General features: G+C 38.3%; 1 protein-coding gene across 2 annotated transcripts in view; it reads left to right on the top strand.

Moving 5' to 3' along the window:
* Nucleotides 1-14,181, top strand: part of EPS8 (epidermal growth factor receptor pathway substrate 8) — a 212,605-nt gene that overhangs the window by 153,934 nt on the left and 44,490 nt on the right. For both annotated transcript variants that reach the window (XR_008199334.1, XM_052639440.1), the window contains exons 8-13: nucleotides 11-93; nucleotides 660-796; nucleotides 6,424-6,497; nucleotides 7,838-7,964; nucleotides 9,681-9,769; nucleotides 10,137-10,211. Coding sequence is in view for 1 of the 2 variants with exons in the window: in XM_052639440.1 (XP_052495400.1) it covers nucleotides 11-93; nucleotides 660-796; nucleotides 6,424-6,497; nucleotides 7,838-7,964; nucleotides 9,681-9,769; nucleotides 10,137-10,211 (585 nt within the window). In the remaining variant the exon portion in view is untranslated. The remainder of the gene's footprint in view (nucleotides 1-10; nucleotides 94-659; nucleotides 797-6,423; nucleotides 6,498-7,837; nucleotides 7,965-9,680; nucleotides 9,770-10,136; nucleotides 10,212-14,181) is intronic.

A 14,181-nucleotide genomic window follows, 5' to 3' on the forward strand; every position in this document is an offset into this window, starting at 1 on the left:
TTCGTTGCAGGCAAACCTAATTAGTGAAGATATTGAGAGTGCAATCAGTGACAGTAAAGGAGGGAAGCAGAAGAGGCGGCTTGATGTCTTGAGGTAAAAACATTAAAAGAAATTAAGGGCTAGAATTGGTTTTTATTTGAGTCATTTTTTTCTTTAAAAATTAAAATATTTTCAGCAAAGGTATATTATCATGTTTTACAGATTACAGTCTGTAATCTCAGCTCATTTGCTTTCCCAAGGTTTTTGGTGTGTATGTGTGTGCGCATGACTTTTCTCTCCATAATTCTGGTATTTCTCTGGTATGGCTTCTCCCACTTCTGTTGTCCTAGAGACTCATGAACAAAAGAGTGGCATTTTAAGGGAAGATAGCCTAAGGGAATATAAATAGATATTAGGACTCTAGTGTTGTTAACACCCTCTGCTAATCATAGGAGACCCAGAAAAATACATTAAATCTGGTTTTCAGCTGAACTGAAAATGTTCTATACTTTTCATATACATTTATAAATATACATAATATGGAATAGTTAAGAAATCCTTGTTTTTCTACCCCAAGGCATACTTCTTGAGGTTAAAGAACTAATACATAAAACTGAGAGAACTGATGTGTTATAGAAATAGAGATGGTAAATATTCAGTTTGTTTTCATCTGTTTTCAGGATGATTTCCAAAGCAGACCCTGGTATACCACCTCCACCCAAAGCTCCTGCCCCCGTACCCCCTGGCACTGTGACCCAGGTGGACGTTAGGAGTCGAGTGGCAGCCTGGTCTGCATTGGCAGCTGACCAAGGAGACTGTGAGTACTTCCAGGGATTGGTACTTACTGAACATTTACTTTGAGTGGTGACCCAGTTCTTGCTTTCAGGCTCTGATGCTGATTTCTAAGCTGAAACTTGAGGTTGGTTTTGTAAAGATAGATCTTATGTAAAGGAAAGTTAAGGGCTTTGTAAGATTATTGTTTCTAAGAGTTAAGACCAGTCTTTTAATAAATCTAGTGTTAGAGTCTTTTCTTTTTAAAGCACTCAAAGAGGGAGTTTGACTCAACTAACAAAAGAGTGATAATATAATATTTTAATATACTCAATATTATAAAATATATTTAAATATAATTCATTACACTTAATATACTATTTTAATATATAAATTAAATATTTTAATATTTAATATAATGTAGATCAATATTTTAAAATGATAATTCTTCGAAGTTCTTTCCATTACTGTTATCTTACACTGTCCTCTCTTGGACAAACTGTTCATGTTTATAAGGGCAGGATGTGAGGACAGGGGATAGGGAGGTGGAAAAGGGATAAACTGCATTCATCACCATGTAAATTTACCTAATGGGTCCTATGTCTGTACTGTCATTTTGCTTTGATATTCTTAAAAGAAAGAACCATATCAAAGAACATAGTGTAATATATGTCAGAATGTTTCACTACATCTGAAATTTTTATAACTGGAAAATGCCTTAACATATGTTTGGTCTAATCTCTTGACTATAAAGGTAAATAAATTGTGATCTGGTGAGTCTGAATTTGATGGAGACCATAGTGTCAGTTCTTTTACCTCCTAGTTCAGTGTGACTGCGTAAATCACTTACTCTTTAACTAGTAAAGCATCATTCATGAGAATATCTAGCAGTGTAGTTAAACTAAAAAACTTAATTGACAAAATGAGTGATACTGGACTGTCCTTTGAGTCTGTGAACCAAATTTAGGCTCTGGGGCAAGCCCGGGATATACCTGTGTGACCTTAAAAGTTATGCCTCACTTGCAGAATGGAAATGAGTTAAACTCATATGTTTCTGAGAATCTGAAAGGGAATAATATATATGATAGTACCTGGAACAGCATAGTAGGTAGTCATTTTTGCCAAATTGAGTTCATTTTATCAATCACTTTCCATTTTATTTAGATTCTTGTGTCCTTAAAGCTATTTTCAGTTTACATATAAGCCCAGCTACCAAACAGATGAAAGAAAGAAATCTTTGAAGCATCCATTTTTCAAAAATAAAGTAGCATAATTATTAGTTACTGTAACTTTTTAACACTTTATATACATTTCCACTTTGTATTTACAGTGCTAAGTGGAATTTTATAGTGTTTTCTACTTGTGTACTTAGAGTATTTTAGCTATTATTACTCTTCTGGTAGAGGAGATGTGGGTTTTATTTTGAGAGAGGTTAAAATGGTCTTCCTTGAAGTTGAGGAAGGGTAAGACACCTTAAGTTTTTTAGACATTCTGAATAAACCTATAAAAACATCCATCAAACCTGTAATTTACAACAACAAAATCTCTTCCCAAGGATCTCTGAGCCGTCATTGTGTGTGTTAGTTACTCAGTCATGTCCGACTCTGTGACCCCATGGACTGTAGCACACCAGGCTCCTCTGTCTATGGGATTTTCCAGGCAAAAGTACTGGAGTGAGTTCAGTTCAGTTCAGTTCAGTTCAGTCTCTCAGCCATGTCTGACTCTTTGCAACCCCATGAATCGCAGCACACCAGGCCTCCCTGCCCATCAACTCCTGGAGTTCACTCAGATTCACGTCCATCGAGTCAGTGATGCCATCCAACCATCTCATCCTCGGTCGTCCCCTTCTTCTCCTGCCCCCAATCCCTCCCAGCATCAAAGTCTTTTCCAATGATTCAACTCTTCCCATGAGGTGGCCAAAGTACTGGAGTTTCAGCTCTAGCATCATTCCTTCCAAAGAAATCCCGGGGCTGATCTCCTTCAGAATGGACTGGTTGGAAGTCCTTGCAGTCCAAGGGACTCTCAGGAGTCTTCTCCAACACCACAGTTCAAAAGCATCAATTCTTTGGCGCTCAGCCTTCTTTGCAGTCCAACTCTCACATCCATACATGACCACAGGAAAAACCATAGTCTTGACTAGACGGACCTTAGTCGGCAAAGTAATGTCTCTGCTTTTGAATATGCTATCTAGGTTGGTCATAACTTTTCTTCCAAGGAGTAAGCGTCTTTTAATTTCATGGCTGCAGTCACCATGTGCAGTGATTTGGGAGCCCAAAAAAATAAAGTTTGACACTGTTTCCACTCTTTCCCCAACTATTTCCCATGAAGTGATGGGACCGGATGCCATGATCTTCGTTTTCTGAATGTTGAGCTTTAAGCCAGCTTTTTCACTCTCCTCTTTCACTTTCATCAAGAGGCTTTTTAGTTCCTCTTCACGTTCTGCCGTAAGGGTGGTGTCACCTGCATATCTGAGGTTATTGATATTTCTCCCGGAAATCTTGATTCCAGCTTGTGTTTCTTCCAGTCCAGCGTTTCTCATGATGTACCCTGCATAGAAGTTAAATAAGCAGGGTAGCAATATACAGCCTTGACGTACTCCTTTTCCTATTTGGAACCAGGCTGTTGTTCCATGTCCAGTTCTAACTGTTGCTTCCTGACCTGCATACAGATTTCTCAAGAGGCAGGTCAGGTGGTCTGGTATTCCCATCTCTCTCAGAATTTTCCACAGTTTCTTGTGATCCACACAGTCAAGGGCTTTGGCATAGTCAAGAAAGCAGAAATAGATGTTTTTCTGGAACTGTCTTGGTTTTTCCATGATCAAGCAGATGTTGGCTATTTGATCTCTGGTTCCTCTGCCTTTTCTAAAACCAGCTTGAACATCAGGGAGTTCAGGGTTCACATATTGCTGAAGCCTGGCTTGGAGAATTTTGAGCATTACTTTACTAGCATGTGAGATGAGTGCAATTGTGCAGTAGTTTGAGCATTCTTTGGCATTGCCTTTCTTTGGGATTGGAATGAAAACTGACCTTTTCCAGTCCTGTGGCCACTGATGAGTTTTCCAAATTTGCTGGCATATTGAGCACAGCACTTTCATAGCATCATCTTTCAGGATTTGAACTAGCTCAATAGGAATTCCATCTCCACTAACTTTGTTCGTAGTGATGCTTTCTAAGGCCCACTTGACTTCACGTTCCAGGATGTCTGGCTCTAGATTAGTGATCACACCTTCGTCATTATCTGGGTCGTGAAGATCTTTTTTGTACCGTTCTTCTGTGTATTCTTGCCACCTCTTCTTAATATCTTCTGCTTCTGTTAGGTCCATACCATTTCTGTCCTTTATCGAGCCCATCTTTGCATGAAATGTTCCCTTGGTATCTCTAATTTTCTTGAAGAGATCTTTAGTCTTTCCAATTCTGTTCTTTTCTTCTGTTTGTTTGCATTGATCGCTGAAGAAGGCTTTCTTACCTCTTCTTGCTATTCTTTGGAACTCTGCGTTCAGATGCTTATATCTTTCCTTTTCTCCTTTGCTTTTCGCTTCTCTTCTTTTCACAGCTATTTGTAAGGCCTCCCCAGACAACCATTTTGGTTTTTTGCATTTCTTTTCCATGGGGATGGTCTTGATCCCTGTCTTTTGTACAGTGTCACGAACCTCATTCCATAGTTCATCAGGCACTCTATCTATCAGATCTAGGCCCTTAAATCTATTTCTCACTTCCACTGTATAATCATAACGGATTTGATTTAGGTCATAGCTGAATGGTCTAGCAGTTTTTCCCTACTTTCTTCAATTTAAGCCTGAATTTGGTAGTAAGGAGTTCATGATCTGAGCCACTGGAGTGGGTCGCCATTCCCTTCTCCAGGGGAATCTTCCTGACCCAGAGATCGAATCCCAGTCTCCTGCATTGCAGGCAGACTCTTTACAGTCTGAGTCACCAGTGAAGTCCCTCATTAGATGTTGTCTAAAGTACTCTGTACAGTCTCATCTATCAAGCTACAGTTAGATAAGCTTTTCAGAACTTCTAGTTTACTACTAGGTCAAACAGAACACACTGCTTACCATATGAGGTTCTGCCTGGATCCAGGACACTTTGTAGTTGAAAGCCCTCTAAGGGGAGTATCTCTCTGCTCGCCTGAAGGCTCCAGCTGACTTAGGTTGGATGACTCCTGCTTCCTATCCTTGACATAGCTCTTGGGCCTTCCCAGGCGGCGCAGTGGTAAAGAATCTGCCTGCCAGTGCAGGAGACCTGGGTTTGATTCCTGGGTCTGAAAGATCCCCTGGAGGAGCAAACAGCACCCCACACCAGTATTCTTGCCTGGAGAATCCCATGGATAAAGGAGCCTGGCAGGCTACAGTCCACAGGCCCCAAAGAGTCAGACACAACTTAGCATGCAGGCACGCATGCAGCCATAGCCCTACCCTGACTCCAGAAGAGATCTCTGTAGAATAGTGGCAATTGCAGTATGTTCCTAGTAGTGCTTCAGACTATGAAGAACTCTGAGAAATACTGCATATCTCTCACTGTGTCCTCCAAATGATATTTTGGGACCTAGTAGAGTTCCTAATACCTATATTTCAGCTTCAACTTAACTGCTGCCCGGTATACCTATAGCCAAGATAGCAGCCAACCACATGTAAAAACAGCAGCTAACTGGCTAGATTGCATATATGGAAATTGTACTGATTAAGTTTCGTAAGACTCAGTGATTTGTTTTTTCTTTTTTGGTGAATATTCCGTTTAAGGGTAAAGTTAGGCATAGAGGAGGCATAGCAGTTTGCAGTATTTTTTGCACTTCTGTTTATTGAACATGATGAGCCATGAGGATCCATCGTGAGTTGTGTTTCCATTTAGTAATGATGCAGTTCTGTTCCATCCATCCCTTTTTCTTTCATTTCCTCTACTGAGAAATCTTGGAATGAGTATCTGTGTTAATTGAAAGTGTTAACAGTCTTGTAGCTGGAAGGAGTTCAGATAATGAAACTGATTATTATGCCCTAGCCAGCTGAGCTGACATAGTATCTCGAGACTTTTGTTCTTCAGTTTGCAAATTCTTGTAGGTATTTCTGCTTTTAAAGCATATAGCTTCAAATGAGAATTAGCCCAACACTGCGGGCTTTAAGCTTAATTACAACTGGAATATTAGAAGCCCTTTACTATCAGAAGACCCAAAGCTTTGCTATTATCACGATGTTAGAAAGTATGAGAATGAGGAGCTTTAAAACTTAGAACTTAGTTAACTTAGTAAACTTAGAACTTCTTAAAAGCACCTTTTGAGAAATAGGTGCTTAAAAAACGTGTATATTTTTTCTTCTGTAGTAGTTAAAGAGTACTAAGTTAGGCTTGGTTCCACAGGCATCTGACTTTAGAAGAGAGAGAATAGAGGGGAAATTACAGGGTAAATCAATACCATGAAGATAGAAGGCTGGTACTTCAGCTCTGTCAAGTGTGGTGGTGGGAATGAGTGTCAGAGATGAGGGTGGTGAGGGTACATGTCAGAGATGCTAGTGGCGAGGGTACAGGCCAGACGTGATGAGCACAGCTTTGATTTTTGTATCCAGTGCAAGTGTTTACTTTTGCCAGTGGCACTCTTTTCTAGACAGTTTGCATGTCTGGTTATCTATATTGGTATCACTTAAGCAACAGGTTGAAAGATGTATGATTTTCTTTTCTTTAGTTGAGAAACAGAGAAATTATTACCAGCAGGAAGAAACACCTGAGATGATGGCAGCCCGCATTGACAGGGATGTGGTAAGTGAGACAGTCATCATTAGACCATTGGCTCTTTCTTTTTTTAGAGAAAAAATGTTAACAGGAAAAGTTAAGTTGATTTAAATATTTTTTGTTGAAACTATATTTTCTCTTTTCAGTGGTGTCTATGACCTTTGAATTATTTTTTTTTTCTTAACAATTTTTGCCTTTATGCCAACATTTAACTAGTAGACTATGGCTGTGATAGAACTAGGATATTAACTGGTTTACAAAGGAGTTTAAGCTGAATGGTCAAGATTTGAGGGATTTTTCTTTTCTTGTGGTTTGTAATCTATAATTAAAATATCTTATTAATTTGTCCTCCTGGAATTTATTCTTAAGTGTTTTATAATGCCTTAAAGATAAAAGTTATGTGACATTTCTTAAGGGTAGATAAGTATATCTTAATACTTAAAAGATAAGGCTATATTGATTTTGATTTCTCTATAATAATTTCCTAGCAAAATGATACTGCCCTGTAACATAATTATAAAATATGATATCAGTATAATTGCTTTTTATACTCTACTTATGTTCTGAGCTTATTTGGAAACAAATACTTAAAGGACTTTAGAGTTTGAAATTTAATTTTTGTATTACAGTGTTACTTGTTAATACTTAAAGTTTTATTTAATACTCAAAAGCTTATTTAATCTCAGTTTTTAGTCTTTAGAAGAATGTCAAGTTTCACACATAAAAGGAAGTCAAGAAAGACTATAGTATGTATAATGTACAGCATATATTAATATAATGTCTGATATATAATATAGTTGCAGTTGACCCCATGATCTGTGAAAGCATAGTGCACCATTAATTCTTCTTTACCCTGTAGAAGCTCTTATTAATGCCTGTTGTTCCAGATTATCAATGTGTGTGTTAGGTTATCACAACATTCTACATAACCTTAGTCCTGAAAAATAATATTGTCATTGCTTTATTGGGAAATTTATTAGAAAAACTGAAATGCTAGTGCTGTTCTAACAAACTGTTTTCTTGGAATCCCCCCACAACTTTATGTGGGAAGAACACAATGAGAAGATTAGAGTAATTGAAAATAGTTAGTCTGAATATATATTGTGAATGTTTTCTTTATAATATTGAAAATAGAATAAAATAAAACTAAATAAAAATGTAAATGTTAGACTTTAGCCACAGGTATACTTAGTTGAGTACTTTTTCTTAGAATTAGTGATAAACTTGAAATTTATATGTGGGAAGTTTTCCTTTTTCTTTTCTTTCTTTCTTTCTTTTACACTTTCTGATTTTCCTTCACAGTGTAAAGCTAAGGCAAAAATAGTTTTCTTCTGCTTTATATTTTATTCTGTAATTTCTAATTTCAGCAAATCTTAAACCACATTTTGGATGACATTGAATTCTTTATCACAAAACTCCAAAAAGCAGCTGAAGCATTTTCTGAGCTTTCCAAAAGGAAGAAAGCTAAGAAAGGTAAAAAGAAAGGGCCAGGAGGTAAGTTGGATTTTCTTAACCTTCTAAAGAACCATTCAGAATGCCAGTGCTAGGCAGAGCTGGCACTTCAGAGTTGTTAAACAGGATTCCATTGCCCAGAGACCAGGGTTCCTTTTCTGGTTTTGAGAGAACTAGTGATGTAGGCGGAGAGTACGATAAACCTGAGGAATAGCCCATTTGGTCCCGATTTGGCTACAGTAAAGGAAGACTCTAAGACATTCTGCCTAAATTAATTAGAGACTCATTCAATAGTGGCCATCTGTCTATAGTTTTTGTTAGTCATTGTGAAGATAATGTCTGTTAAAGAAAGCCATAGTGCCATTCTTCTCATATTTAATTTTACTATAAATATAGAATCTCATTATTTTGTTAAATTAAAGGATTGACTCTGCTCATTAAAATAGTTAAAAATGTCAGTGGATTTTAATTTTTTATCACAAAACTCCAAACAGTATGTTCAGGTCACCTTCAAGCAGTTTTTACATATGCTGCAGTTCAGTTATTTTAAATGACCTCAAGATATATAAAATTATAATTTTGTATCAAAATGGTGTAGATGGAAATATATAAGAGAAGAATAAATATTCTCTTCATTACACATGACTTCCACATCTTTCTCTAGCTCTATCTACATCGTAAGCATATGACAGTAGACCTGTCTTCTAGAAGTGTGTATGTGGATATACCTTACTTCATATATTCTGAAATTCAGTATCATTGCTTTCTCATGTACTTGCTGCTCTTGTACTCTTTACAAAGGGTATGCCATCTTCTTGGTCATCCAAATTCAGAACCATAGATTTTTTTGTGAGTCTATACTTTAGTTTATAACCAACATTGATTTTATTTTTTCAGCCTCTCTTGTATAAAGTTTTTTTCCCTTTTCAGTTTCATATCCAGCAGCTGCTTCAAGGTACCTCATTTTTTACCCAGCTTTCTAAGCAACCTTCAAGCAGCTAGTCTTCCATTTTGTGAAGACATTCTTCTTAAAGCTGTAAGGCAGTTACTTCACTTTTTCTGCTGAAAAGCTTGTTAATCCCATGTTCTATTGCTTTATGTAACTCAAACTCCTCACCCTGGCGGTCAAGGTCATTCACAGTCTCACCTTGATCTACTTTTCCATTCTCATGTGTCTTTGCTTTTCTGTTTGTTTCATGTAGAGACTGTTTCCTTTTTCCATGTTTTTGCTAATGCTGCTTTTATTCAACCATGATGTTTTTCTTACCAAACTGCCCTGGAACAGACTTTCCAAATCCCATCTAAAAACTGCTTTTCCCAGGACACATCCTTAAGTATACATTTCCTCATCGGTAGTCTCTTTGTAGCCTCAGTTGACACATCTCTATTACTTATCTGATTCATATCGTCTATGGATTTTTAGGGCCTTAGGAGTAGGATGTATAACTTACACAGCTTACACATTTTTATAGTCTTCACAGTGATAAACACAATGATTAGCATGTAGAAGGGCTACAGTATAAATTTATGGAACCTGATGAGTAATCTGATAGTGCCTAAGGGTACGGTAATCCATTTCAAAGGTTGAGTCATCTTAATTTGTTACAGTCAGTCTATGAGAAGTGGGAAGGTAACTAGGTAGCATGATATCTGATGTGATCATCAAACTTTACAAACATAAATGTGTTTTCTTTTCATTGAATAAGTTTTCTTGGAACTTTGCCCTCATCTACCCCCTTCTCCTATTTAATTCTTTAGAGGGCGTTTTAACACTGCGGGCAAAACCTCCACCTCCTGATGCATTTGTGGACTGTTTCCAAAAGTTTAAACATGGATTTAACCTTCTGGTAAGTGAAATTTATTTGTGTACTATTTGAAGCAACAAATGGAAGAGATCAGAGTCTAGCCAGGATGTACCTGATCAAATTAAGAGATTAAACTGTTATTGTAGATTTTTTGTGTGTTTTTATTTGCCTTTAATTGGAATAGCAGATTGTAAAACTTATACATCTAAGACACTTGATCAAAAAAGGATGACTCTAATTTTTAAAATGAAGTTCTCCTAATCTAATTCAGTGCTTGCTAATTGAGATTCCAAAGGTGAAACTAGCAGCAAAACCTCTTCTTTTGAGTCTGTGTTGAACCTTTTCGAATGTCTGTCTTTGGCCTGATTTCATTGTAGTAATGTGTTTGCCTGCTTTTTTAATCTTACAGGCCAAATTGAAATCTCACATCCAGAATCCTAGTGCTGCAGATTTGGTTCATTTTTTATTTACTCCATTAAATATGGTAAGATTTTGTTAATTTCAGAAAGTAATTGTTCTTAGTATTTTATCAACCCCACATATCTGTCTAGATTATCTTGATAGTTTTTCTTCATTGCCTTGCTTGGGTACTGTTTCTTTTGGCGTCTCTTGTGGACATTGATGATGTGAAATTTGAAAGCTTAAAAGAACTAAAGAGCCTCTTGATGAAAGTGAAAGAGGAGAGTGAAAAAGTTGGCTTAAAGCTCAACATTCAGAAAACGAAGATCATGGCATCCGGTCCTACCACTTTATGGCAAATAGATGGGGAAACAGTGGAATCAGTGGCTGACTTTTCTTTTTGGGACTCTAAAATCACTGCAGATGGTGATTGCAGCCATGAGATTAAAAGATGCTTACTCCTTGGAAGGAAAGTTATGACCAACCTAGACAGCATATTAAAAATCAGAGACATTACTTTGTCAACAAAGATCCGTCTAGTCAAGGCTATGGTTTTTCCAGTAGTCATGTATGGATGTGAGAGATGGACTATAAAGAAGGCTGAGCGCCAATTGATGCTTTTGAACTGTGGTGTTGGAGAAGACTCTTGAGAGTCCTTTGGACTGCAAGGAGATCCAACCAGTCCATCCTAAAGGAAATAAGTCCTGAATATTCATTGGAAGGACTGATGTTGAAGCTGAAAACTCCAATACTTTGGCCACCTCATGTGAAGAGTTGACTCATTTGAAAAGACCCTGATGCTGGGAAAGATTAAGGGCAGGAGGAGAAGGGTAAGACAGAGGATGAGATGGTTGGAAGGCATCACCGACTCAATGGACATGAGTTTGGGTAAACTTCAGGAGTTGGTGATGGACAGGGAGGCCTGGCTTGCTGCGTGGTTCATGGGTTCACAAAGAGTCAGACAGGACTGAGCGACTGAACTGAACTGAAAAGAAACTTAGAAATTGCCTAGTCTAAACACTTAATTTATTAGCTGAGAAAACTGATGTCTTTGAAAGAACTAAGAAAATGAGAAAAAAGAAAATTTTTTGAATGCCAGTGTTTTAGTATATACTAGTATACAACGTAAATGGCTTGAACAATATAGAAAGTTTTATTTCTCTCAAAACAGGCTAGGCATGAGGAGTCCAATGCTGACAGATAGCTTTGCTCTATGAAGTTACCCAGAGATCCAGATTTCTTTCACTGAGATGTTCCTCCATCTCCTGAGCTGCATCTGATTCAGTCACTTGTTCATTCATTTATTTATTCAGCAAATATTAATTGGGAGCCTGCTACATGCTATGGGCTTCCCTGGTGGCTCAGAGGTTAAAGCGTCTGCCTGCAATGCGGGAGACCCATGTTTGATCCCTGGGTCGGGAAGATCCCCTGGAGAAGGAAATGGCAACCCACTCCAGTATTCTTGCCTGGGAAATCCCATGGATGGAAGAAGCTGGTGGCCTACAGTCCACGGGGTCTCAAAGAGTCGGACACGACTTCACTTTCACTTTATATGCTTGGCATTATTGGTAGCTCAGCAGAAACAAAACACATAACTTCTTTTTTTAACCTTTTAATTTTGTATTGGAATACAGCCAATTAACAATGTTGTAATAGTTTCAAGTGGACAACAAAGGGGCTCAGTCATACCCACATGTGTATCCCTTCTCCCCCAAACTCCCCTCCCATCCAGGCTGCCACATAACCTTGAGCAGGGTTCCCTGTGCTATACAGTAGGTCCTTGTTGTTATTCATTTTAAATATAGCAGTGTGTACATGTCCCTCCCAAACTCCCTAAGTATCCCTTCCTCCTCTTCGCTCCTGGCAACCATACGTTCATTCTCTAAGTCTGTGAGTCTGTTTCTATTTTAAATAAGTTCATTTGTATCATTTCCTTTTAGATTCCAGGTTTAAGGGATGTAATACAATATTTCTTCTTTGACTTCACTCAAAATGATAATCTGTAGGTCCTCCCATGTTGTTGCACATGGCGTTATTCCATTCTTACTAATGGTTAAGTAATATTCCATTGTATATATGTTACACATCTTTTTCATCCAGTCCTCTGTCAGTGGGTGTTCAGGTTGCTTCCATGTCTTGGCTGTTACAAACAGTGCTGCGATGAACATTGGGATACATGTATCCTTTTGGACCATAAAACATAAATTCTTATTGGAACTTATGTTGTATTATGTAGTGGCAGCCAGTAATCTGAAAAATGTACAAATAATTCACTCAAATCCTGTGTGAAAAAATACAGAGGAGGAGACAGGGAGTGCCATGTATGTATGTGTGTGTGTTGTGAAGTATTACACTTTTTTGAATAGGGTTGTTTAAGGGAATGACTCACTGAAAAAGTATCATTTGAGGAAATGAAGTAAGAAATGAGTCATGTGGATTTCTGAAGGAAGAGACTTCCCAGGCAGAAAACAGCTAATGTTGATGCTCTGAGATGGTAACATGTAACTCCTGTTCTTGGAAGAAATAGTTATTGTCACTTGAATGGAATAAAAGGGAGCTCAACTAGAGGGAGATAAGGTCAGCAAACAGGAGGACATAGCCTATTGGTCTTCACTGATGATTGTGAAACCTTTGACGCTTTTGGAGGCTTTACAGCAGAAAAGGATTGCTTTGGCTACAGTGTTTAGAAATTTGAGGGAGGAAGGGACTGAGGTGGCCCTGGAAAAATTCCTGATGGGAGATTATGTAGTTGCGATCAAGTAACTAACATTGGAGGTGGTGAGAAGTGTAATTCTTGTTATTAAACAGAAGCAACAGGAGTTGCTGGCAGATTGTAAGTGTTGTGTAAGAGTCCAAGATTTCTCCACAGTTCTGGCTTGAGACTGGAAGGATGGACTAATTATTAACTGAGATGGAGAAGACTGTGAGTAAAATGGGTTTTTGGCAGGAGGTAAGTGGAAGTGATGGCATTCCAGTTGAGCTATTTCAAATCCTGAAAGATGATGCTGTGAAAGTGCTGCACTCAATATGCCAGCAAATTTGGAAAACTCAGCTGTGGCCACAGGACTGGAGAAGGTCAGTTTTCATTCCAGCCCCAAAGAAAGGCAATGCCAAAGAATGCTCAAACTACCACACAATTGCACTCACTTCACATGCTAGTAAAGTAATGTTCAAAATTCTCCAAGCCAGGCTTCAGCAATACGTGAACCGTGAACTTCCTGATGTTCAAGCTGGTTTTAGAAAAGGCAGAGGAACCAGAGATCTAATTGCCAACATCCGCTGGATCATGGAAAAAGCAAGAGAGTTCCAGAAAAACATCTATTACTGCTTTATTGACTATGCCAAAGCCCTTGACTGTGTGGATCACAAGAAACTGTGGAAAATTCTGAGAGAGATGGGAATACCAGACCACCTGACCTGCCTCTTGAGAAATCTGTATGCAGGTCAGGAAGCAACAGTTAGAACTGGACATGGAACAACAGCCTGGTTCCAAATAGGAAAAGGAGTACGTCAAGGCTGTATATTGTCACCCTGCTTATTTAACTTCTATGCAGAGTACATCATGAGAAACACTGGACTGGAAGAAACACAAGCTGTATCAAGATTGCTGGAAGAAATATCAATAACCTCAGATAGGCAGATGACACCACCCTTATGGCAGAAAGTGAAGAGGAACTAAAAAGCCTCTTGATGAAAGTGAAAGAGGAGAGTGAAAAAGCTGGCTTAAAGCTCAACATTCAGAAAACGAAGATCATGGCATCCGGTCCCATCACTTCATGGGAAATAGATGGGGAAACAGTGGAAACAGTGTCAGAGTTTATTTTCTTGGGCTCTAAAATCACTGCTCGATGGACGTGAGTCTCAGTCAACTCTGGGAGATGGTGATGGACAGGGAGGCCTGGCGTGCTGCAGTTCATGGGGTCGCAAAGAGTCGGACACGACTGAGTGACTGAACTGAAAATCACTGCAGATAGTGACTGCAGCCATGAAATTAAAAGATGCTTACTCCTTGGAAGAAAAGTTATAACCAACCTAGATAGCATATTCAAAAGCAG

The sequence above is a fragment of the Budorcas taxicolor genome, chromosome 5, assembly GCF_023091745.1.
Source record: "Budorcas taxicolor isolate Tak-1 chromosome 5, Takin1.1, whole genome shotgun sequence".
Lineage (NCBI taxonomy): Eukaryota > Metazoa > Chordata > Mammalia > Artiodactyla > Bovidae > Budorcas > Budorcas taxicolor.